Raw genomic sequence first — 25,425 nt, forward strand, 5'->3', positions numbered from 1 at the left:
CTTGGAATAGTCAAAACAAAGGAGTTGAAATAATAGTGTGGATTTGTCTCTAACAGCTTCCCATTTGACATTAGTCTCCGTTATACCCATTCTCTCTCAGTATCTCGTTTTCTTTATTTCGTTCAAAACAAGCGTCAAAGAAAACCTGAATACTGACGGTAACGCTTCTAATATTGTCATTGTTTAGGTTACATTAATTTTGTTACTGGTTTTATCGTTTTTCCCAGACAGTAGGTTTGATTTGAATTTGTTCGAATAAATAGCCCGTAACAAATAATAATTTGACTGTGGTTTTAGTGTTTCCATAATAATAATTCTCGTTTCCGGTGTATTGCATTGGGCAATAAAGCCCATTTTTATAGTTATTAACCTGTTATTTAATGCAAAATAAGTTACGGAATGAGAGAAATAAAATTCCTGGTTTAGTAAAGTAATTGAAAGGTGAGGCAAAATTTAAAGGAAATTAGGCGATAAAATTCAAACAAGAGAGAATTCAAACGGAAATGATAGCGATAGGCTACTAGGCGATAAAATTCAAACGAGAGAGAATTCAAACGGAAATGATAGCGATGGGCTACTCGGATTTTTTGTTTTTTTAAGTTAATTAACATTACTAGGCCTCTTTAACGCGTTTTTCTGTGATATTGGCTCGATACATTCATCACTGTTGTACTTTCTTTGTCATTTTTAGTTTTCTGTATAAGAAAACTATTGTGCCGGCATTGTCTGTCCGCCCACACTTTATTCTGTTCGTATTTTTCTGTCTGCCCTCAGATCCTAAAAACTACTGAGGCTAGAGGGCTGCAGATTGGTATGTTGATCATCCACCCTCCAACCATCAAAATACCAAATTGCAGCCCTCTAGCCTCAGTAGTTTTTATTTTATTTTATTCAAGTTTCAATTTAGCCATAATCGTGCTTCTGGCAACGATATACTGTAGGATAGGCCACCACCGAGCCGTGGGTAAAGTTTCATGGACCGCGGCTCATACAGCATTTATACCGTCTTCGGCGCAATTTTTACTTGTTTTTTCCACCCCTGACGTGCCTCTCGAGAGCATTATGGCTACGTGTGCACCTGTTTGCCATTGTTTTAACCTTCTTGAAACCTCATGCGGTGCACTGTAGGCATTACTTAAGGTTCTATGCAGCGTGCCTTCGGCCCCTAGCTGTAACCCCTTTCGTTCTTTTTACTGTACCTCCTTTCATATTCTGTTTCTTCCATCTTACTTTCCAGCCTCTCTTAACAACTGATTCATAGTGCAACTGCGAGGTTTTCCTCCTGTTCCACCTTTCAAACTTTTACTGTCCGTTTCCTTTTCAGTGCTGAATGACCTCATTGGTCCCAGTGCTTAGCCTTTGGCCTAAATTGTATATTCACTTCAATTAACCTTCTTAAAAATCAGGGCTGCTCAACGCGGAAATGGTGAATTCATTAGCATGGCAGAGCGTGTTTACCTGTGAAAGAGGACGACCTCTGTTCCCTTTCCGACTGAGGCACTCGGCTTAATTAAAGTGTTTTTGGGCGACTTCAGTTGCAGTCGGTATAACGATCGTTTAGGATAATTTGGAGTTTAAGTCATTGTTTCCATTTAATTGCGTGCAAATGTAGATCGTTGCTTATGAAAATGAATAGGAGGTTCGTAGACAGCGAATGCATTTGTGTCATCGTGTTACCAAAAACCAAAACTTTGTAGGAAGCCCAGCGGAACTTTCATTGTAAAAAAATTAATTGTTACGGTTCAGTTTTTTTTTCTGTCGTAATCGCCAAACAAATTACATTTGCATTTCATTTATTAGCATGTTTATCGGCTGAAATACTTGTGCACCCTTTCGTGCGGTGAATTGATAAACTTCGTCAGCCAATGCGGGTCCGTTTTTTTTTTCCGGGTTGATAAAGGAGTTTCTCCAAGGGTCGATGTCTTCCAGTCCAAGGTCGAAGTTGTCGAAGCGTAACGTTGGTCTCACACCCATGGCAGGAGGTTAGTAAGGATACAGTGTAAGTATTCGCTGAGAATGTTAATGCTGGTTATGGTAATGTACTTTCACAGTTTTATGCATTTTATTCGTATCGATGAGCTTTGTTTTCAACATCAAAAATAAGGATCTTGCTAAGAGCAGCCGAGACAGCACAATTAGAAAGCTACATATATATGTGTATATGTATATATATATATATATATATATATATATATATATATATATATATATATATTATATATATATATATATATATATATATATATATATATATATATATATATATATATATATATATATATATATATATATAGCCTAATTGTGTTGTCTTATTGGTCTGAACAAGATACTTATTTTTGATGTTGAAATAACTTTACAAAGCTTTCGGTATAGCCTTCTTTTATTTCTCGTGTGGCTTCGGCTATATTTATTGTTACATGCTATTAAGTGACATTAGGAGCGATATATTATATATAATATAATATATATATATATATAATGAGAGAGAGAGAGAGAGAGAGAGAGAGAGAGAGAGAGAGAGAGAGAGAGAGAGAGAGAGAGACATGACACAAGTGTGGTTGGTGTTATATTTATATTATATTTATGTTTGTACAATCATAATTTATGTTATTTATAGGGTGTCGTTACAAGACCCAAGGCAGATGTGGTAATACGTCGTGTGGATCGTAAATTGGCAGAATGAATATCGCGAATGATCTTTAAAATTCATTTAGATAATAGTTACAAAATATCTTGGAACAATCTTGAGCAAGGCAGTATTAAAAAAAAACATTCATTTTCTCATTCAGAACAGTGAATATCTTGCTAGCGTTGCTCGAAAAAAAGTTTACTTTAATCTTTTGGTAGCACTAAGATTTTATCAAACGTGAAAAGCAATTGGAAGTAATTGCTTATCGGTTTGACCTCTGTATCGCCTGCTTTACCCATTTGGAATCTTTTTCCTACCCATATGACGTGCCTCCAATAGAGAATTTCCCTTCGAAGGGAAGTCCCTTAGACTTCTGTTAAACTGTATTTTCTGAGCTGACGGTAAAAATCTGCAGCCGATATCGTTGTAACCTATGGTGGGTGCTGAGTCCCATGAGCAGCCAATCACGATTACGTTCATTGATGTCATCTGAGGATGTTTACCGTCATCTCTGAAAGAAAACAAACCATAGAATTATACTGTAACAAAATCGAAATAGGAACAGCGATGTTTAATCATTTCTATTACGAGGGACATACCTCGTGTTGACGTACTTTATGGTTTATATTGTGATCATCCCGGTTAAAGCCTTGAGTTCCTGCTGCTGGTAACGATAATCTGGTTATAAATTACATGCAACCTTGTATTGCGAAAAGGTCCTTGCACTATATCCAAGTTTTTCTTGTCTCTCAAAGATATCTCAAATAATTTTTTTTAATGTACATGAGTAATATTCTCACCACATTGTTCGTTTTGATTTTTCTCTTTGAGTTCTTTATATTACTTCCTCGTACGTGGTGTGAGATGTGGATGCTGAATACAAATAGAAGGAAAGGGGAAAGCTACTGCAATGCAAGCACAGTATGTTGCATATGAAAAGTCGAGAGGATGAGAAATGTGTAGATATACAGAAGTGAGAAGAAAGCAAGCGTAGGTGAAGGGATGTATTAGTGTTTTTAGATGTTTATGTCTTATGGAAAGAATGGAGGACGGCAGGTTGGTGAAACTAGCGTGTTGTTCAGAAGTGTCCAGGATTGAGGAGGAGAGGAAGGCCTAAAAAGGATGACATAGATGGCTTGAAAGAGTTATTGGAAAGCAAAGGCCCTAATATCTAGGAAGCGCGAGAACATTTGCAGTGTGTGTAGTGCTGTTTAGTGCACTGCTAACGATATTTCTGTTTAGGGGTTGGAAGTGGGTAACGACGTTGTAGGAGTTTTCTGCATTAGGGACACATCCACGAGTCAGCTTCCAAGATGTATGTAGGTGGCAGTGACCTCAGTGTTCTATCTCCGGAGCTATATACTCCCTGTAAGAAGAATTGGATTAATAATTATATATATATATATATATATATGTGTGTGTGTGTGTGTGTGTGTGTGTGTGTGTGTGTGTGTGTGTGTGTGTGTGTGTGGGTTCGTGCGTGCGTGCGTGTTTAATGGCCTTCCTTTGTACTGCATTCTGTGGGTAGGAAACGAATGAGCCAAAAGATGGGCCGTTATCAAAACAACAGTTGTATTCCTTGCACTTAAGATTCTTCCCTGGCTTCAAGTGCATCCTATTTTAATGTTAGGTAAGGCTGCCTCTTCTTTCAACAATTACAGTTACTCATTTGTATTTAGGCAGAGCCTCTCCTGTTAATCTGCTTTAAATGGTACCTTTGTTGCCTAAAATGTAGGACGCAAGGAGTGCTTTGCATTCGAAGACTCGGGAACTGATTGTAGTTTAAAAGTGCAATTTTTTCCGACTTTTTTAATTGTAGCCGTTAAATATGTTTTGCTTTATTGATTAGAAGGAAATTTTGTGTGGACTTTCGAGTGGGATTGTCTGGAGTTTTTTCAGCTGCAGTTATTGTGTTAATTTTAAGAAATACTCCATTGCAGGGCAGTCCTTAGTTATATATTTTATGTAGTTTTATACGGTATTTTGTATAATTTATTGTAATAATTTATTGCATGCATTTCGTGGAAAATGGATTTTTAATTATTCAGTTGGAGGTTGTAATATTTAGACCAAAAAAAAAAATCTTCAGATACAGCTCAGAAGCCAGGGAATATCTGGAATGAGAATAATCAAATTATGATAAATTCAAGAGTAAAGGTTCTGCGATCTCTCTCTCTCTCTCTATCTCTCTCTCTCTCTCTCTCTCTCTCTCTCTCTCTCTCTCTCTCTCACAGACCTTTGCGTAGATAATTGAAACTGTAATTTGACATTTTGATAGTTTTGGCCATAATTTTTGTCATTGATCTGAAACTATAAAATCGTATTCCAGAATTTAACGAATACATTTAACTAGAATCACTCTTCTTGGAGTTAAATGGAACCATTTGAAAGCCGTAGGTGTGTATTTTTTAACTGTACTTAGATTAACGTTTATATCCGTTTAATAAGATCAAGCCGAGGGAATGATTAAGGGTTAAAGCTCAGAATGACGTCAGAGAAGCGAATACAAAGTGCAGTGTATGTTATGATGCTGGCTGGTACTGAAGCTCAACTAATCCTTCTGCTTGGTGTAATAGGAAGCCATTACTTACACTCTTGTGTTTTTGAATCTCGGCATGTTAGTTTATTCTGTGTCACTTATCCGGGGTTCGCTTGTGTAGGAGCAGCCACTAAGTGCGGATGTTTTTAAGCTCTTCTTAAACATGAGTATATTTTCACCGGATTTGACTTATCGTGGTTATTCGTTGAACATTCTTGGGGGCAAATATTAAGGTTTCCACATCCTATCCTACTGAGCACCATGCATACTTGTGTTATGTTCAGGGTTGAAAATTCTTCAACATTTTCCTTAAGTATCTTGGTTTTAAATAAGTAATCTGTTGAAACGTTGAGGTTCGTATCTTGTATTTAGATCATTCTTGTCATGAGGGGTAGTCAGTGTGATTCCATGAGTACCGATGTTCTTTCACACGGGGAAACACCTTAATCCACAATATTTTGCATTTATTTCAGTTGGTGATTTGATATGCCATAGGACGTTGAATTACAATCATTTAATCTGGATTCGACATTAATTACAGTACCTCGGTGCTGAGGCTTTAAACTCGCCCCTATTCTATAGTTAAACAAGTGGTCTTATCTTCATATGCATCCATGTCTCAAAATCACCCATGATGTCACTTAGTTTCTCCAGCATTTCTGCGTTGTTCACTGTCAGGTAAAACTGCATATCATCAGCGAAGAGCATTAAGTCTACACACAAGTTTCGTAAGTAGGTGCAACAACTCAGTTTTGTAAATACAAAACAGGGCTGCACCCAGCACATTTCCTTGTGGAATCCCTTTTCGCATCTGCTGAATTCTTGTTCTACCTATTTTTACTCGGTACGTTCTGTTTTCAGTATCATTTTTTAGATGCACCAGTGGAACATTTTTTTATGCACTACAGCGTCGCGAGCTGCTCAGCAAAATTAAGACACCACACTTCTCTTCATCCGGTAATAGAACCAAATCTTTAACATCAGATCACGGGACTGTTTCTGCTCCAATAATTGGTCCAGAGTTACATTCCCTGTAATCTCAGGTAAAAACATTCGTCATCGAGTTTCTTTCTTTGTAGTACAAGGCTTAAAATCGCATTTGAATGTAGAATCTCCTGGTACCTACTATATTAAATTTATGGTCCCCAATATCCAGTGTAAATTGTGTACCTGATTAATAAGAATGTCGGAGTTTAAATATCCATAATTATGTTATTTTTACTGAAGCTATATCTTCAGCTTGCTTGAATGTTATTTTTATTCTGCCCACACTCAAACGCAGGCAAAATCCATGCTGTAAAATAACTCTCTTTTGCATGACCTGCGCGCGTGACTAAGCAAATTTAGCGCTTCGTGCTTGGTAGGTTAGTCAGTCTCACACACACACACATACTCCGTTCTGCCTTCATGTTGCACCGATCACTCTGAGCGTTATGAGAGGATCGAGCTATTGGAATGTGGAGTTCCGCGTTAACTATCGAATAACAATTAAAGACGATAGGTACTTTATATTTTTTGCTTTTATTGTTTCACTGACAAACAAACCTATGCCGTGCTTATTTTAGGATGAGCGAGAGCACTGTTTGTTCTTTTTGCGCCATTGCTATTAATGTTTTTTGGTTGTTGTGGTTTTTTAAGAATTAACAGTATACCCATACCAGAAAAGATAACGGGAACTTTAGAAATGGTCAAGACTGCCGCCTACCTTTAGAAATATATAAGACTGTTGGGACGTCACGTACCACCCCTAAGCTTAGACCCAGGCACCTTCGGTGATTGTGCATGCGTGCATGCGTTTGTCGGATTCAGTGAAGCTGATCCCAGACGGGGCGAGTGCAATGTAGGCATTACTTAAGGTCTTTGCAGCGTCCCTTCTGCCCCTAGCTGCAAACTCTTTCATTCCTTTTACCGTACCTCCGTTTATATTCTCTTTCTTCCATCTGACTTTCCACCCTCCCTAACTTTCTTACAGTCCATTTCCCTTTCAGAGATGAATGACCTCGTAGGTCCCAGCGCTAGGCCTTTGGCCTAAATTCTATATTCTATTCTACTTTATTCCAGACGGGGCGGCATGGAGCTTTTCCTCCTTAGATTATACCCTGTTATACACAAATAAAATAAACTGCGTTTTATGTAATAAAATTGCTATTATTATTAATCTAGTATATAACTCATCCAGAGGTAATTATTTAATTATTATGTCCGTGAGAGTAATTTCATGCCAGTAGGTTATTAGAAATGTAGGTATTATAATTACTGATATAGCAATAATCATTACAGTCACTATAGCAGTTGTCGTCACTTATAAACATTCAAGGCTATTTATGTGCCAGAAGGTATATTTTTAGTTTTTAACAGCTGTTAGCCCTGTAGGTTAAGGATACGAAACCATGATTAATCATATGTGTTTTTACTTATGCAGACTTCTTGTCAGTCTTTTATGAAATATTGCATCCCAGTGGCTCCAGTGGTATCAAAAGTGTTTCACTTTTTTCAAGGTTGTGATTCGATTTTCTTGCAAAATCGACGGAATTTAATTCTGTTTACCTTTGTTTTCCTGCATCAAAATGACTCAGGAATTCGTAGTGGAAACATGATAATTTTCACAGCTGCTTGATCGACAAATCATGTGGCTTAGCTGATGTACTAATTGAAGATTTTCTAATCAGGGACCTAGTACGTCATGTCTTGTGCGACGCACTGTAGACAATCCCAAAGGCTCTTTGAAGCCCCCCTTTTAGGGTCTTAGTTCTCTCTCTCTCTCTCTCTCTCTCTCTCTCTCTCTCTCTCTCTCTCTCTCTCTCTCTCTCTGCCCTTTACTCCTCATCCATTGCCTTAGGTTTCTTCGAGCTGTCCAGCTTCTTAAACTTTGTGCTGCTAGAATATTCACCTTTTATTTGAGCACAAATCTTAAACGAGACCTATAGCGTGTCTACAAAAGGTCTCAGTAGAATTGTCAAACTATCCTTTGTATGTGTTAACGCGTGAGTAGCCAAGACCGCTGAGACACGTACCCGGATGTGAAAGGCTGTACGTTTGACCTGACATCCGGAGGATGTTGCAGACACGCCCCAGTTTCTTGCCACATCTGATGTAATTCATACTGGCTGTGAGAATGAGTGAAGAAGTATCTTTAGAAAGGGTAAGGGGATTAGTGTTTGCAATAATGCTTATGTTCCATCTTGGAAGGATGGGTTGTGTTCTCTCTCTCTCTCTCTCTCTCTCTCTCTTGCCCCATTCCTCGTCGATTATCGCTCGCCTTTGGCCTGTGTACCAACTGTTACCATCAGCCATATCAGTTCTTGGCAGTATTATATATATATAGTACTGCAGTGAGTGGAGAAATGCCGGTGTAATACGTTGAGGAGATAAATCATAATAGTATGAAAAATACATACATATACACATAATATATATATATATATATATATATATATATATATATATATATATATATATATATATATATATAAACGATCTGTTACCTGTTGCATTAAGAGACCCTTTTTAAGACCACGGTTATTTTAAGTTTTTATTTCATTACTATTTACATATTAATTTTTGATTTACTATATTCCATGTTCGTATGCACTTTATAACAGAGCTCGTAATCGAAGCTGTTATGTGATTGCCAGGGAGGAAAAGACTATCTTATGAATGCTAAAGAGATAAACATTACTGTACACTGTATGTAACTGCATTTTCGTCAGAATTTACCAAATCAGCAACGTATGGTTATACTGAAAATCTTAAAATGAAATGTATAATCCGGAGAGTTTTTTCTATAAAATGTGAGATTGTTCTTATATTGAGAGGTGGGTGGGGTGGGGGGAAGGGTGAGCCGTTATGACATAGGCTAGTTGACTTCTGACATATACGCACTGGAATGGTGACGTCCTTGAAAACGTGTTTTCAGTCCACCGATCCACATAATTATGCTCTCTCAATCAGATGTTCGGTGCGCGTGTGTGTGTGTGTGTATGTTTGAATGTGAATGTGTGTGCATAAACATGCCCGTATGCACGAAGAAGGAGGAAAAAGTCCAGACTGTTATCAAAGGGTCATTCATGTCTCCGCTTGCCGACTGCAACAATTCGTTAATATGACTTCATTCGTAGAACCCTAAAATACTCTCGCATGCAAGGCAGGAGCGGGTAGGGGAATGATAAGGGTTGGGGGGGGAGGGAAAGGGTGGAGAGGGCGGGGGGAGGAGGAATGGAGGGCGTTGCCAGAATCTGTGACGCCTCGTTGAACATTAGTATTATTATATCACAGGCACCACACAAGACCCTTTTCCATTATATCCTGTTCGCAGGAGCTGGGAACCCTGGTGGATCCACACAGATTTCGTGAAATGGAATACGAGAGGTTGGGGAGTTGTTACTGAGTTGCATTGCTGGGAATGGCAGTATTATGATTATTGTGGCTTCGTATGACTGGGTGGTTATAGTGGCTGGGATGATGGTGGTGTCTCGATATGATCTCTGTTTGGTCAGCCATTAATCCTTTTCTTGTATACGCCAGTGTGCATACTCATTTATTTTTGGTCTGGCCAAGGCTGCATACATCAGTATTTATAAGACTTTATCAGCTTTACGTGCTTTAACAAAATTTCAATTGTCTCTTCTTTACAAATGAATTATGAGAGAGAGAGAGAGAGAGAGAAAGAGAGAGAGAGAGAGAGAGAGAGAGAGAGAGAGAGAGAGAGAGGAGCAACAAAAGATGACAAGGCATGAAACAAAGATGGAGGGAAAAGCCAGCGAAACATGGCAAGGAGTGAAGATGAAGTAGAAGAAGAGGAGGAGGAGGAGAGAGGAGAGAGAGAGAGAGAGAGAGAGAGAGAGAGAGAGAGAGAGAGAGAGAGAGAGAGAGAGAGAGAGAGGAGGGCTAACGAAAGATGACAAGGCATGAAACAAAGATGGAGGGAAAAGCCAGCGAAACATGGCAAGGAATGAAGATGAAGTAGAAGAGGAGGAGGAGGAGAGAGAGAGAGAGAGAGAGAGAGAGAGAGAGAGAGAGAGAGAGAGAGAGAGAGAGAGAGAGGAGGGCTAACGAAAGATGACAAGGAATAAAACAAAGATGGAGAGAAAAGCCAGCGGAACATGGCAAGGAATGAAGAAGAAGAGAGAGAGAGAGAGAGAGAGAGAGAGAGAGAGAGAGAGAGAGAGAGAGAGAGAGAGAACTCCTTCGCGTTCCTTCACCAGATTTTGTAATGTCTCTTCTCTAAAATTAAATTACCCGAGAGAGAGAGAGAGAGAGAGAGAGAGAGAGAGAGAGAGAGAGAGAGAGAGAGAGAGAGGAGATATGTTTACTAGACAGACTGTGTGCCAACCTCTTTCCACAAATAGCAGATGCTACGAAGCTGTTTGGAGCAGCAATGTTGCTACACGGTTTAACGTTTTCTTTGTACTCTTTGACTTAATGAGGTCCTCCCGTAAATGGATATTTTTCAGGTTGTACATAGGCTAATGCTCGAGTTTTCACTAATTGCGGCGTATGTTTTCCCAGTGAGGGCTTCACAACATTCAGTTTTAGTGTGATTTTGTTTTACACACACACACACACACACACACACACACACACACACAGAGAGAGAGAGAGAGAGAGAGAGAGAGAGAGAGAGAGCATAGAAATTGTTCTTTGTGACACAAGGTAAAAATTTTTGTTGTCAAGAGACTAAATAGAACTCGTTATTTATCGTATTTTCTATACTTCCATACAGACTTGCATTGTTTAAACACATACACGTATATATATATATATATATATATATATATATATATATATATATATATATATATATATATATATATATATATGTATATATAATATAAATATAAATACGAAAAATATACATCAGTATCCAAAATTATATATATATATATATATATATATATATATATATATATATATATATATATATATGTGTGTGTGTGTGTGTGTGTGTGTGTGTGTGTGTGTGTGTGTGTAATTTGGATACTGATGTATATTTTTTGTATTTATATTTAAATTTTTTTCCGCATTCCCAAGCCCCATTGAAAACTTCAAGGGCGCAACCCGTGCACCCTCACACCGTAAGTGCAACTGCAGTGATCAAAAGGATGCCACTGATGTTATGAAAAATATTAAACAAGGTTATATGCGTTGCTATATTTGTTCGTGCTTTTCACATGTGTACGTAAACATTACCCTTTTCATGCGTGTTTAAATTGTGCGTTTTGTATTATCATCGCTGATTATAACTAATGCCATGTTTGAAAATGTCAATTAGGCTGACAGCGGGAGTTACAAAATATTAAGGGGCTCACGACATGTCATGTTACCGTTCTACTGTTGCTTTCACTGATCATTTGAGGGAAAAGCGGTTTTCAAGTGATGTTTTCTCACTTGTATAATCATTTGTCAGTGTGGGTTAAGGTCTGTGTCATTGTTGCTGAATCCGTTTGTGGATCGTTGACACAATTTCTGGTTATTATTATTATTATTATTATTATTATTATTATTATTATTATTATTATTATTATTATTATTTTTATTACTATTATTTTGTTAAACAAAATGGCAGTTTCACCAGCATTTATTTTATATAGTAAACTCTCAAGAAAAACTATTAATAAGACGAATTGAGCGTTTACTGTATAAAATAAATGCTGTTGAAACTGCCTTTTTGTTTAACAAAACCTGTATTAAAGAAGGTCTTTTTCCTATTATTATTATTATTATTATTATTATTATTATTATTATTATTATTACTCAAAAGATGAACCTGCTTCAAGAATAAGAGGAGGTAGAAGGGAAAACAGAAAGAAGAGATCTCACTTATTAAAAATGAAAAAATAAATGAATTAATAAATAGATGAAAACGTATTAAAATGCAAGGAGAATAGTGTTAGCGTAGTAATGCATTGCATTGCATTATGTATACGATATATACTTTCCTTTCCATGTTTTCCATGAAGAAATACTCGTGCAGTACAAAAGTTTTGTTGTTATCCAAATAGTAAATCAGTAGGCCAATAGCGGATGTGCTAAGTTTAGCAAATTTGCAATATACGAAATTTCGCTAGTCTCTCGCAACCTGGATGCCCTTAGGGTGAATTGCCCAGTAGTCGTTGTTATGTGAGGTTTAGACATTTTGCACTAATGTTTATATACGCCTAAGAGTATAGTGATGTTCGATTGACCAGACAATATTGCCCTCTTCTCGAGTTAATCTTTGGCAAGGTCGATTTCAGATGCGTTACAGATAATGCCTATCACACAATCTCATTCCCCTGATCGGGGTTGAGTCACGTTAGCGCCGATACTTACCCTATCACGTATAATGTAACCAAGAGTCTGTCTTGCATTGTGGAACGTTGTTGGTTCAAAAGATTTTTTTCTATTCAGTAGCAGAAGGGCCCCACGCCAAGCAGTGATCATTCATTTCGTGACCTTGGCTTTGCGCTGATAATGCTGTTCCTTGTCAAATTGATATGTCGCGTCTCTTTTAATTTACGCGTGTGTGAGACGCATGCGACCATTCGTAAGTCGAGCAAGGAAACCACTGGTGGGTTTGGTTGGTTGAAAAAGAGGAACCACGTGTAGGTTTGGTTGGAAGAAAAAATGGAAATACACCGGGGGTTCGGTTGGTTGACGTTGGAAACTATTGGTGGGTTCGGTTCGTGGAATATTTAACCACCGGTGTGTTTGGTTGGTCAAATATGAAACTGTTGGTGATTTTGCCTGGTCGAAAAGGGAACTACTGGTCGGTGCACTGTAGGCGTGACTTAAGGTACTTAGCATCGTCCCTTCGGCCCCTATCTGCAACCCCTTTCATTCCTTTTACTGTACCTCCTTTCATATTCTCTTTCTTCCATCTTACTTTCCACCCTCTACAAACAACTGATTCATGGTGCAACTGCAAGGATTTCTCCTGCTACGCCTTTCCAACCTTTTTACTGTCATTTCAGTTTCAGCTCCGGATGACCTCATAGGTCCCAGCGTTTGGCCTCTAGCCTAAGTTCTGTATTCTATTCTGTTGTGCTTAATGGGAAAGGGGAGCTATCACTGAGTTTGCAATATTGTAGAGCTTGGCTGTTCGCAGGGGAGCTATCACTGAGTTTGCAATATTGTAGAGCTTGGCTGTTCGCAGGGGAGCTATCACTGAGTTTGCAATATTGTAGAGCTTGGCTGTTCGCAGGATCCAGAAAGGAACTTCTCGATCCTGGTTGTTCGATAGAAGGGAAGTATCGGTACGTTTGGTTGGTTGAAAATGATGGGATTCACTGGAGCCTTTGGTTGGTCATGGAAGTGGTGGGTGTGGTTGTTCGAAAAAGGAAAATATTGGTATATTGGTCACAAAAAGAAACTGTGGTGGGTCTTGGAATCTGGGTGGCTGAAGAGAAGAACAGTACCAGTGGAATCGGTTGACGGAAAAAGGGTATAATTGGTGGTTTCCGTTAGTGGAAGAAGGGATTTTAGGTGTGAATTTTAATAAGAAATTGACGAAACTGACTTCTGAGAAGCGTACAGGCAATATTTTGCTTTCCATTTCTCAAAAAGTTGGTGTCTTGCGGAATTGTTTTCGAAAGTTTCATATGAAGCTGTCACATCTGAGTGTTTTAACTGTTTTTTTTCTTCTTGTTTAGAGCACTGTTACCCATTGTGTTCCTCGGGAGATGACTCTCATCTCAAACTCCAGGATAGAGTTGAATTGTGGCATAGACGTGAAGTGAGTATTTTAAGTTAGTTGCATAAATTGTACCACAACGACAAACATCCTCTGCAGTGTCCTTTACCTGGCCCAGCTGCTTTTGCACACAACACTCTCTGCTATCAGGTTTAATACCACTAAGTTTGCTGAGAGTTTTGTTTTGGCCACAAAAGAAATGTGGAATAATTTTCCTATTGCAGTTGTGGAGCTTGCTTGTCTCCAAGTGTTTAAACAGGGAGCGAATTCATTCCGGTTTTTGCTGAGACACCTGAATTCAAGTGTATCTGTTTTATTTTTAGATTCCTCTCTTCTTATTTATTTATCACCTTTTCCTATAACTTGTCTGTCTCTGCAGGCCGATTTCCCTTTGGATCCCCGTTGAGTTTATAGTCTGCTGACAGTCCGTAAGGGTTTTCAGCTGAAGTTGTAAAAGAAAGAAAGAAATGATACCAATTAAAACTTTGCTACATGTTTATTGGCTTTAATCCGATTCTCCTTTGTTACATAACCCAGTGCCTCGTGCAACAAAGAGTTTGAAGTCTGCCATCTTAAACTGATTTTCTCGGCAGCGTAATTCTTCACTTGACCCCAAATAAACTCTGTTGCATTGTAATGGCAGTGATACGGGGAAGCCTCACGATCTGGTGTCCGTTGTCAGCCGCTGTTTTATCCGTTGTCAGCTGCTGTTTTATCCGTTGTCAGCTGCTGTTTTATCCGTTGTCAGCTGCTGTTTTATCGATAACATTGTTTGGACCAGGCGAGTGTCTGAACCATTTGGCCATTTGGGTTAACTCACATTTTGTTAAATGTCTTGGGGATTTGCTCACTTATCTTTAAGCCAGCCAGTAATCGAACTCTGTACGTGATGTGTTCAGGGCCCCATAACTTTGTGAATGCTAAGGGCATTATCTAATACAGGCTAATTACAGACCGCGGTGGTATATTTGGAAGATTTTCTTGGAACTATTAAAAAAATAGTTGTTCATTTGTTGTTGATGATAATCGTCATTTTTAGCGTGAAATATGAGTTCAGCTGTTGGAATGAACCCTTCCTTAGATTCAGTATGCAGTATTAGGAACATAATCCCTGTTCCGGTCGACGGCTTGACTCCAAATGCTTGAGTAGATTTTCCATTCTTAGAACTTTTGATTAACCCAAACCTCCTCTAAAAATATAATGGCATTTCTCCCCGTACCTCTCATTTTCTTCTTCCCGCGTAAAAAAAAAAAAAAAAAAAAAAAATTTCGCTTATGTCGGTTCTTGCCATTAAAAATTTCCCGCCTTTAACTTTTCCACATCTGAATCCAATTTCACTGAGGAGTTTTGGCAACGATTCCTTGCAACCAGGGAATCCAATATTCCCTTTCAGCATTTAGGCATAGACTGTCGAGAGTCGTAATATCCTTTTTTTGCATAACACCGTTCGTCTCAAGACAAAATAATCAAATTCATCAGTATTTGTGGCAGTCTTTGATCTTTTTCCTTTCTTGTTTTGGAAAACAGGAATTTCAGGTTCTGGACGACTTAGATGCTTCAGTAGTATATTGCATAGCATTGTCAGAGCTCTGGATAATAGACGATTTTCTTTTCCGTCATAAATCACTTCAGGGGCTTGGGCATTTACAAGGTGTCGTGAAGAAACTTCCATGATGTGGAATTCAGGACAGATACACCTTGACTCAAGAGCTTGAAGCTTCTCAGCCTTTCTTTTGCATCTGACAGGCAGATGTGGCACCGTCTAGTGAAGGCAAATGAATGAGATTAGGAAGAAGTGGCAACGTCTCAAGTGGGTGCTGTTTCAATTTAAACCGAAGACGATTAAGTTTTGGGTGGTTTGAAAAGAGCACTGTGGTTAAGTTTGCCTGGTAGTAAAATGCATCTCTGCTGCCAGAATGAACTTAGTTGCAGTATTTTAGGCCATACAGTTTTTTATTTACTTATTTTTTTTTTTTACCGAACTCTCATCCATAGAGGTTGTGTTAATCTTCCGATTTTCTGTATTTTTTTTTTTTATTGCCTTATGCCCTTCCCTACCGTGGCTGCAACCTACCATAATCGACTGGATTCCTTACTGGCTTGGCAAGGTCGTTAATTTCATCACTGATTTAAATATTTATTGCCTGTATCGTAGATAGCATTGCGTATTTAGCTATTTCAAGGACGTTAATGTATTCATTAGACATTATCTCAATTTCAACATAGCGCCAGAACTAGTTCTGTATCTTTATTGAAAAGCGCCATTAGAACCAGTTCTGTATCTTTATTGAATAGTGCCTTAGAACTAGTTCTGTATCTACTGAATAGTGCCATTAGACCTAGCTCTGTCTTTATTGAATAGCGCCATGAGAACCAGTTCCGTAGCTTATTGAATAGCGCCATTGGTACTCGTTCTGTATCTTTATTGAGTAACGCCATTAGACTAGTTCTTATCTTTACTGAATTTTTCCACATAGAGGATTAGCAGATGAAATCGCTGTATGGTGGCAATTTGCAGTTTGTCCTTTACCTCGATTTTATTTTGAAAATTCGGCTATAAAGCCGTGCACTGAGGCACTTTCGAAAAAGAAATGGTTGGGTTAGTTGGACAGCAAGATAAAAAAAAAAAAAGGAAATGGAATGGAGGTAAAGTAAAAAGTTAAAAGTGAGTGCAGTTAGGGCCCGAAGGGGAGCTGCAATTAAACTCGAGTATCGCCTACAGGCCACGTGAGGTTCACGGACTATATACCTTCTACTGTGACCTACTTCTGGAGAACGGTTGAAATAAATCTAAATATATCTTGAAGACTGAGAAACCTAAGGAAATTCATGAAGTGAGTATGCAGAGGTCATTAAAAATAAATTTGAACTGGGTAGCTTCCATCTGGTGTCATGGGGTGATATATCATGTTCATTTCAGCATTGCCTTTGCTTGTTCTGTCTAGGTTTAGAAAAGAGGAATTAACGAGAGAGAGAGAGAGAGAGAGAGAGAGAGAGAGAGAGAGAGAGAGAGAGAGAGAGAGAGAGAGAGAGAGAGAGAGAGAGATTGATTCATCAACAGAACGACACAGAAATAGTCTTTCACTATAATTAATTTTATAGAAGCAAAAAACACAGCCATGAAAATTATGAAGGGAAAAATTATAGCTTAATGACATTATCTGTGAATTCAGTACCTTTGTGTAATCATTGGCTGTAGTTTTTTCTTGTATTTCTGCTTCCGTGTATCAATAGTTTTCTTTTTAAATTTGTAGATGCCGTTGAATAGTGAAAATGTACACATTGGGTATGTCCATTGGTATTACATCACAAGGTTTTTCTCGCAGGGCGGATACAAACCAAGGTATTACCTGTACAAGTGAGCAATCATAATGAGTAGGAACACAGCGGAGTTTCCCCCAAGCGATTCGTTGAGTTGTTGACGCATCCGGCATTTTTCATCGTATGTCATCCGGTGATAATATCTTGGGTCGTTCAACTTTAGCTTTGGAGGTCACCCTCATTTTCGGTCTTATGTCGATAAATAACGGATGTGTAGGATTGATGGAAAAATAACCGTTCCTTTAGATCGATGGAGATATCCCTATTCGCTAGGGTATAGGGAAATGTGCCAGTTCTCTCGGCAATCGCGCAATTATATTAAATAGGCTAGGCAGGTTTTACCGAACAGTCCCGTTTCGGCGGTTCTGTTGAAGCATCAAGACCAAATTATGGAAGATGTTCAATCTGTCATTGCTTTTGACTGTGTGATTTGGTTTTATTCGTTTCCCTTAAATGTATTTTTTCCCCACAAAATTTTGATTAGTTGATATGTTCCAGCGGATCGGAAAAAGAGAACCATCAGTTCTTGTAACCTTTGCATCCTGTTTCTTAGGAACGGATGATTATATTTTTGGACATTGGACATCAAGCGTCCTATCAGGTGGTTTCATGAATTGTTAGTGCTTGGACATTGAACGTCCTATCAGGTGGTTTCATGAATTGTTAGTGTTTTTAAATATCACCTTCATTTGCAAGGCTGTGACATTTTAACATTCAATTTTAGAATGGAATAACTGTTTAAAAGCCTCCAGGTGTCACAGTGTACGAATGATTGCGTATTTAATGTTTCTGACACGCAGATTTTGTCTGTAAAGATGCTAGTGAAAATCAACATTTAATTGTTGATCAATGCATTGATTTACTTAACCTCTTAAATATTTTTAGATTTAAATCATAAGGATTTGTTAGTAATTATTCATTGTACAAATTTCTGACACCAGTAGTTCAGGAGCTATCAGCGTTAAATATTCATAAGATAAACATGTCGTGGACTTGGTGTTGAAAACCTGTAATTGTTGAAATGATTTTCATACGTAAGCAGACAAGAGATGTGGCATATTTCAAAGTACAGTTCCGTTAACGATGCTGATCAAGTAAAAGTTAATGTAGCTGTTAGCCATATATTCATGTCTGACTGTAGCTATAAATCAGTGTGAATACATTCGCAGTAAAAAAAAAAAAAAAGTAAAGGTTAAAGGAAACAGAACTTTAAAAAAAACAAATTTAATACACCTCGCAAACCATAAGGGTAATTTCGGTTATTTTCTCCAAAGAAAAAGATCATGGAATGGACGTATGATGTAATATATTAGAGAAACGCTATACAGTATAAACGACTAGGTTAACAGGTAGCTACTTCATTAAGAAAATAGTCTTTATTTGTCAAACCAAAATGCTTACGATCTTCTACCGTTCCGTAACAGTATTTACATGTAAAGTGGTAGCATTGCTGAACTGCTCAAGAAGCAGCATTTTGTGCACAGAAGGCAATGTGATAAATCTGAATACTACTGCCTTTATATTAAAAAATAATATACCCATGTCACATTTCCGTACTTAACCATACTTAAAATATAACCCCTGCACTGAAGGCAATGTGATAAATCTGAATACTCCCTTCATAAAAAAAAAAAAAAAATCATGCCACATTTCCGTACTTAAAAAATACCCACTTTCATTGTTCCTCTGAAGAACAAATATAGACATTACCAACAGCATATACTAGCCACTTATGCGTAATGGCTAGATTTGTTTGCGATGCCGCAAGCACAGCTGATGCTCAGGAGCTGGAAAAGAAAACGAAAGAAACGTGAGAAAATGATTAACGTTTTTATGTCAGTTTTTACCTTGATTTCGGTACTACTTTACCAATATTTCATTTCAGATTTATATTACCGAACATGAAGCCAAATCTTCTGGGGGCCAATACACAGTACTGAAACAAAAACCATTTGCAGTGATTTTAACAGTTAGCAACCCCAAACTCTTCCTACCTGCACAAGCGCAAGAGCAATGCAAACAACCCCGAGACCAATGGCGACTCCTTGGATGTCGTCTTTAATGGCATCGTAACAACCCTGGGTGTGGATAAGTTGGTCAATTTCACTTAAAGGTTTGTTGAAGATCCCATTACCACAGCCTTCTGACATAACTTTACAACATCCATCAGCTACACCACCCGTGCGTTGGCCGTAAGGGTAGTCACTCCAATCAGTGTAGTTGTTAACGCCGCAGCACTTCAGCTGTATTACAAAGGAAAAAAAAAAATAGATAAGTTCACTGACAGATTGAAGAGCAAGTTTGAATATGTCTCGTTCGGAAATTGTTACAAGGGTTCTGCATGGGGTAGGTGCAGTGACTGCATTCACACCACCTCGTTAAACCTAATCATACGGCTTATTCCCTGAATGTATTAGGAACTTTGACGTCACATATTGTTCTAATAGCAACATTACACTTACATCATGTTGAGCGTGATCAAGGGATTCCTTCAGAGCCTTGTCTCCATTGCCGTACTGCTCGAAAATTTCGCCCATTCCATCCTTAATGACGTTTTCGGCTTGGTTTGTGTAGACAAGAATCAGGATGCCAAGGACGACCTCTGCTATCAGAAGGATTAAAACTATGGCAGCATACTGTGGAAAGGAAATTGAATTAATAACAAGCTTATGGAAAGGAAGCGTCTTAATACACATTTACTAAATTGCAGAATCCCCTCTGAATTTTTTGGGGAGTGGGAAATGATGATTTGTAGTGAAAAAGTGTACACGAGATTCTGTTAGTAATAACCTAAAACTTTGTAATTATTGCAGGTCCAAAGATCAAACCAATTTTGGGCTTACAGTACGCCCAACAAATTTTAGACTCGCATACATGCTTTTAAGATCTTGAAGTAAAAACAGAACTTACTGTCTTGAGCATGCATGAGTTCTCCTTCAGGGCACCACAGCATCCCAAGAACCCGATAAGGAGGATGAGGAGTCCGGCGATGAGAATTATGATGGGCAAAGAAAGAACGCCTTGTTGCAGGAGGGCTCCATATACATTATCCTTGGAGATGACCAAGGATGCTAGTACTACAACTGCAACCCCAATACCCTGTGAATCGAAATTGACACAAAATTAACATTCCATACAATTCATACAAAACTAGAAATCATGGGGCCACCTTTTTTTAATGAAAATTTGCTCATTGTGAGTTTTACCTCAACATATTTCCTATGAAACTAATTCATGTACACAGTTGTCACCTCAGGAAGAGACGTGGGCAAATTCTGTGCTTCGTTCTAGCAAGTTTTGGTGCAGATTACACTATTTTAAGCTCTACTGTGGCAAACTGATATACCAAGACAAGGAAAATTGAATAGGTTTTACCAATGTCGTATTGCGATAACAGTTGAGGTAAAGGTGCTACCGTAATAATAATACAAATCTTTTAATTATGCACATAAGTACCGTTTTATCAAAATAAATAATGTAGGTATGTAGAATTTAATACCATGAAAATTTTTAACTTTCTGAAAAGCTTAGGTTACATTTAAACACTGCAGTAGTTTCTGCAACAAATGTTGAGCATGGATGCTACTTGAGTCTACGTTCTCATATTCGAGTAACTGCTGACATACATATTTATAATTTTATATAACTTGCGAACATCACAATTATAAAACTAGTTTGGGTAATTTCCACTAGGCAAACTGCCCACAACCAGATTCTGACCAAGCCACTACATATAAAAAAGATTTGACCTGAAGAGCAACCTGGGTGTATCCGGTTTACAGTTGTGTATATTCGATTAATTTTTTTTTTCAAATTCAGTCAAGGGCTGAACTGCGAACAATCGTAAGGGTGTAAGATATTTTTTTTTTCATTATCATTTAAATAATTAGTATTCACAACAGCAGGAAGTGGGTGGTGCAGTGTTACGGTGTACCGTATATAGAAGTATATTTCCAACTAAATTTTTGAAGTTTAAAGGATATTTCGGTTAAATTTTTATTTTAAACTGCACCTCTTTTGACAAATTAACACAAAGCTGGTTGTATAAAAAATGTTAATGTTTTAGTCTATTTTTTACAGGATATCTTCACTACAGTCTCTGGAATAATACAAGGCAATCACCCTGTAACTGGTTCAGTATTTGAGAATGGGGATTCATGAGCTAGGCTTAAAATCCTCTGGGTTACCGATTCCAGTTTGGCCTAGTTATATTTTGATGACGAAAATCAAAAAGGAAAAGGGCACGGAAAGACAATTTCTTACAACGCCTAAGACAGGTGCGGGAATTCAATTTCCTAGAGTTCAAAGGAAAAAAAATAAAATAAGGAACGAACTGATAGCAAATTCTCACATTAGGCGTAGTCTCATTGAAGGAGAGAAATTAGCTCTTCTCGAGATGCTTATAAAATTAAATTCCTAAGCCTTTTTACTTATTTCCGGCAATTCAAAACAACATTTTTAGGTCCAAAATTACGCTCTTGTGCGTATCTGGGCTGGCTTAGTCCCATGTGATAACATCATATTGAGACCCGCAGATTTTCATCTACCATCAAACTTGACCTAAGCATTCGTACATATTTTATCCTTTATAATTAAATCGGTAAAAACGTTTCGTTTTCAATAAACATTAAAAATAAAACAAACATCCAAGACGTTATATTTCAAAATCGGAAAACCCGTGTCAAATGGCGTATGGTAGGCCTATAACTTTGTAGAGGCCATTTTTAACACTGACATCACTTACTTAACACAGTCTTTGCAGTTCAGTTAATTTAACACAATTACAGCCTTGTTAACGGGAACCCAAGGCTTTAACACTGACCAAAGAGTGTAACACTCCAATGATATAGCAATATGGCGAGATTCACAGCATAGGACGGAGGGTAAAACGATCTCCATGTTCACAAAAGGAAAAAAAGAAAAAACTTTCACATCCAACAGAGACCTTCGATACTCACAAACACTAGGAAATTGATGACAAACAAGGCGAATTTGTTACAACACCCCATCTTGAAAAGTGTCTTTTAAAGGTACAGAATCAAAGGAACTTTCGTTTCGTCAGGCGAATATAACTTGCCGCGGTGTATCCTCCACGAGATCTGAGTGCGCACTGGTTCAGGATCTCTCTGGTCTGACGTCTCTCTCGGTTGTCTGTCTGTCGTGGACGACGTGAGCGAAGTCAAGTGAACTGTTCCGAACGGGGAATTCCGAACTTCGGCAACGTGTTGCTTTTCGTCGTGGGCAGGTCGTTCGGTAGGAAAAAACGGAACTTCTGAATTGCGAATAGTTATTTTAAAGGTTGCCGGTTAATGGTCTAGTTTCTTATTCCCTCCCCTCTTAATAATAAAAACACACTGCGATTATTTTTCTGTTCCCAAACAACCACTGGTTGTCTTGAAGAAGAATTCACTTGAATATATCACTGAATGAAAACTTAATTTAAGGTATCGTTTTGCACTCTAAATCGTTCGTAAAAGGTCCGGTGTCTTTAATATTATAGTTTAGAGAATTGGCGCTTCAGTATTCACCGCCGTTGACAAATGAACGACGGGCTGAGGTAGGTCGTATGTTTGTGGCGGTTCTGGATGTCGGAATATATATACTTCGACAAACACTTGTGTCATGTGACCAGCATCATCACCTTTCGAGTCGCAGCTTTCCTCAATTTACCTCAATTTTTCGTTCAGGGGTGATATTTATTTTCGCAAATACTTGTTTTAAGTTCGAGTTTTCCTTTGTTGTGTGTCTTTGATCGCAGTTGTATTTACTGCATTTCCTTGAATATTAATATTTCTTTGATTTCGTCTGTGGTGGTTTATGTGGTATAAATAGGATGTCGGTTGAGCGGTGTAAAATGAAATCGAACGAAAACACGAAATATGTTAGAGATAGTGGTTATGACTCAGCCTTATCCTATACGGCGGCAGAACACTCCTAGTTTCTGTAAACGAAAAAAAAAAAAAACTGTGCGTATGTATAATTATCAGGAATATTTTCTTTGTCTGAAATGTATGACGTAATATCTTTGCGGTTATATTTGTTGAACATCGTAAACATGAATCTAAACGGACGGAATTGAAAGTTATTCGTTTTTAATTTTCCCTGGGAACGAGATTATTTGATATGGAGTGAGTGATTTGGTTGGATACCAAAAGTGAGTTTAGTCGAGATATGAACTAACTTTAATTGTAGTTTTAGAAGATTTTGAAAATAAACATATCGTGATCTGTGGCTAGTCTCTCTCTCTCTCTCTCTCTCTCTCTCTCTCTCTCTCTCTCTCTGTACAGTTCCGACAACCTTTGCTTTATGCTATTTTTCGTCTCAAGAGGATAATTATAATTAGCATCCGGTGCTGAGCACTGCTTGTATTTTTCTACAGTCACAAATGAGAAGGTTCGTCGTCCAGCAAAACTGAGAGTTGAACGACCAGGTTACACTTGCTCTATCTTTTGAGGCACGTGATTTTTAACACTTGCCCCGGTTATACGCATTAAAAAGTTCTGCATTTCCAACGCGACTGGGAGAATAATTGAATTTCTCATTATTAGGCATATTGCATTTTAAACATTAATGCAGTCTTGCTTTGAGCTCTGAAATCGATGGTTTGATTTTGGAAGGTCCGTGTTCCCATCGGGAAGGGAAAGATGTTATTATGTTTTCCTCAGTTTAGAAATTATTAGTATTGTTTTTCGTCCATTTTTGCTGTTGTGTTATGAAGTTATTAGCAAAAGTGACATAATTCTTATTATTTTCCGCCTATCGGAATCGAGACGTTTCCAAATCTCCGTGATTCATTGATCTATAAAAGAAAGATTATCGTCATTGAGTTCCGGTATTGAGCAATGCCCCGTAGCCAGAGATCTTTCCTCTTAATCTTGATTTTTTAGGAAACGTCCAGTTTCAAGGAGTGAGTGGCTTTCTCATTCTTTGACGTCAGAGGTGCCCTGCCCAATGGGAGGAGGCGAGAAGCCTCTATGACGTCAAGAATAGGCTATGACGTAGGCTGTGGCAATCTCGTGCTTTGCAATGTAGATATTCCTCGTATACTTGTAATGTGAAACTGGCAGATCTTGCTCTTTTCATAACTTGGAAGATATCATGTTTTATAATGAAGAGTTTCATGGAAATTTTCAAACTGTCAAATGAAGCGCCGTGATCCTAAATCAATATCAAGTAACTGGCAACCGAAGCAACCATTGTGGCGTGGCCATGACTCTGGTCTTCATATCTTTACCCACCTCCGTATTCAGTGACGTCAGCAGAATTCATCCCTCGCCTTGCTCATGCTCTCGTGACGATTACATGGGATTTATTTATAGACGCAAAATCTGTAGTCTGTAAAACGTACACGCATAAATGTTTACTGTTTATTTATTTGTTCATTTCCCTTCAAATCGCTCGTTCTTGTCGGGTGGTTGCACCACCTAAGTTTCTTCAGGAGTCCTCCGTTGAAGGTCAAGATGGTTTGTTGGTTACCCGCGGTGACTTTCGCTCTTTGCTTCTTTCTCGTGTTCGTTTTCCCTTGGAACTGAATTCTCTCTCTCTCTCTCTCTCTCTCTCTCTCTCTTGTATGGATGTATGTATAATTGAAATACGATAACTACAGAAAAGAGACAGCGATAGCATCTTGGCAGAGGAGGAGGGTCCAGGTAAGAAGTAATGACGGGGGAAGGGGGGGTGGCCGCTGATCGAATCAATTTCCTTTGATTCAGTCCTATGGATGATAAGACGCAGGGAGTGGCATCCGTATCAGGGGAGCTATAATTGAAACGGCCTCACCACCCAGAGGTCCACACCAGGCGTCTTATCCCCCAAGGTCCAAACAAAAGGAGTTCTCTGGTCCAAGCCATCCCCTTTCAGGCCCAAACCTCACTTGTGTTTTGCTTTTGGGCAAGAGCCCGAAGTCTGCTTAATCTGATTCATTCCACGGAGATGGCCGACCTATAAACAAAGGGAATAGTTTATAAAATTTTAAAATACTTCATTTTAGAGAAGCAACAAGGAGGTCCCATAATTGGTATTGCAAAGACCATCGCCTGAACAGCTGAAGCTACCAGAGTTCTGAAATGTCTATTCGTCGAAATTGTAAATATAAAAAAAGAGGAATTGGGAAAATGTTATTCTGTCAACAATAAATAACTGCCAAAGTGAAAGTAGATAATGATATTGCTAGAAAGAAAAGTTGTTCCTGAACACATTCAAACGTAAAACTTGACTATTTTTCTGCTTGCATGTTCGAACACATTATTATTATTATTATTATT

The 25,425-nt window shown here is 38.2% G+C and overlaps 1 protein-coding gene across 1 annotated transcript; it reads right to left on the reverse strand.

Annotated features, from left to right (window-relative positions):
• Nucleotides 1-18,369: 18,369 nt before the first annotated feature.
• On the reverse strand, nt 18,370-23,102 carry LOC136833340 (CD63 antigen-like). Its single transcript, XM_067095342.1, has 5 exons — nt 22,120-23,102; nt 20,072-20,260; nt 19,624-19,797; nt 19,156-19,404; nt 18,370-18,948 (listed from the first exon to the last, which is right to left on the reverse strand). The coding sequence occupies exons 1-5, from the start codon at nt 22,168-22,170 to the stop codon at nt 18,892-18,894; spliced, it is 720 nt and encodes a 239-aa protein (XP_066951443.1). The 5' UTR covers nt 22,171-23,102; the 3' UTR covers nt 18,370-18,891.
• Between the last annotated feature and the right edge of the window lie 2,323 nt (nt 23,103-25,425).

This window comes from Macrobrachium rosenbergii, chromosome 51, assembly GCF_040412425.1.
Source record: "Macrobrachium rosenbergii isolate ZJJX-2024 chromosome 51, ASM4041242v1, whole genome shotgun sequence".
Classification (NCBI taxonomy): domain Eukaryota; kingdom Metazoa; phylum Arthropoda; class Malacostraca; order Decapoda; family Palaemonidae; genus Macrobrachium; species Macrobrachium rosenbergii.

Bases quoted from the DNA above. Each gene is read 5' to 3' on its own strand.
- LOC136833340 (XM_067095342.1), bottom strand. From the start codon at position 22,170: ATGGGGTGTTGTAACAAATTCGCCTTGTTTGTCATCAATTTCCTAGTG. The intron at 19,798-20,071 runs GTAAGTTCTGTT...TCCTTTCCACAG, and splicing joins ACTCATGCATGCTCAAGACA to TATGCTGCCATAGTTTTAAT. The intron at 19,405-19,623 runs GTAAGTGTAATG...TTTGTAATACAG, and splicing joins TTGATCACGCTCAACATGAT to CTGAAGTGCTGCGGCGTTAA.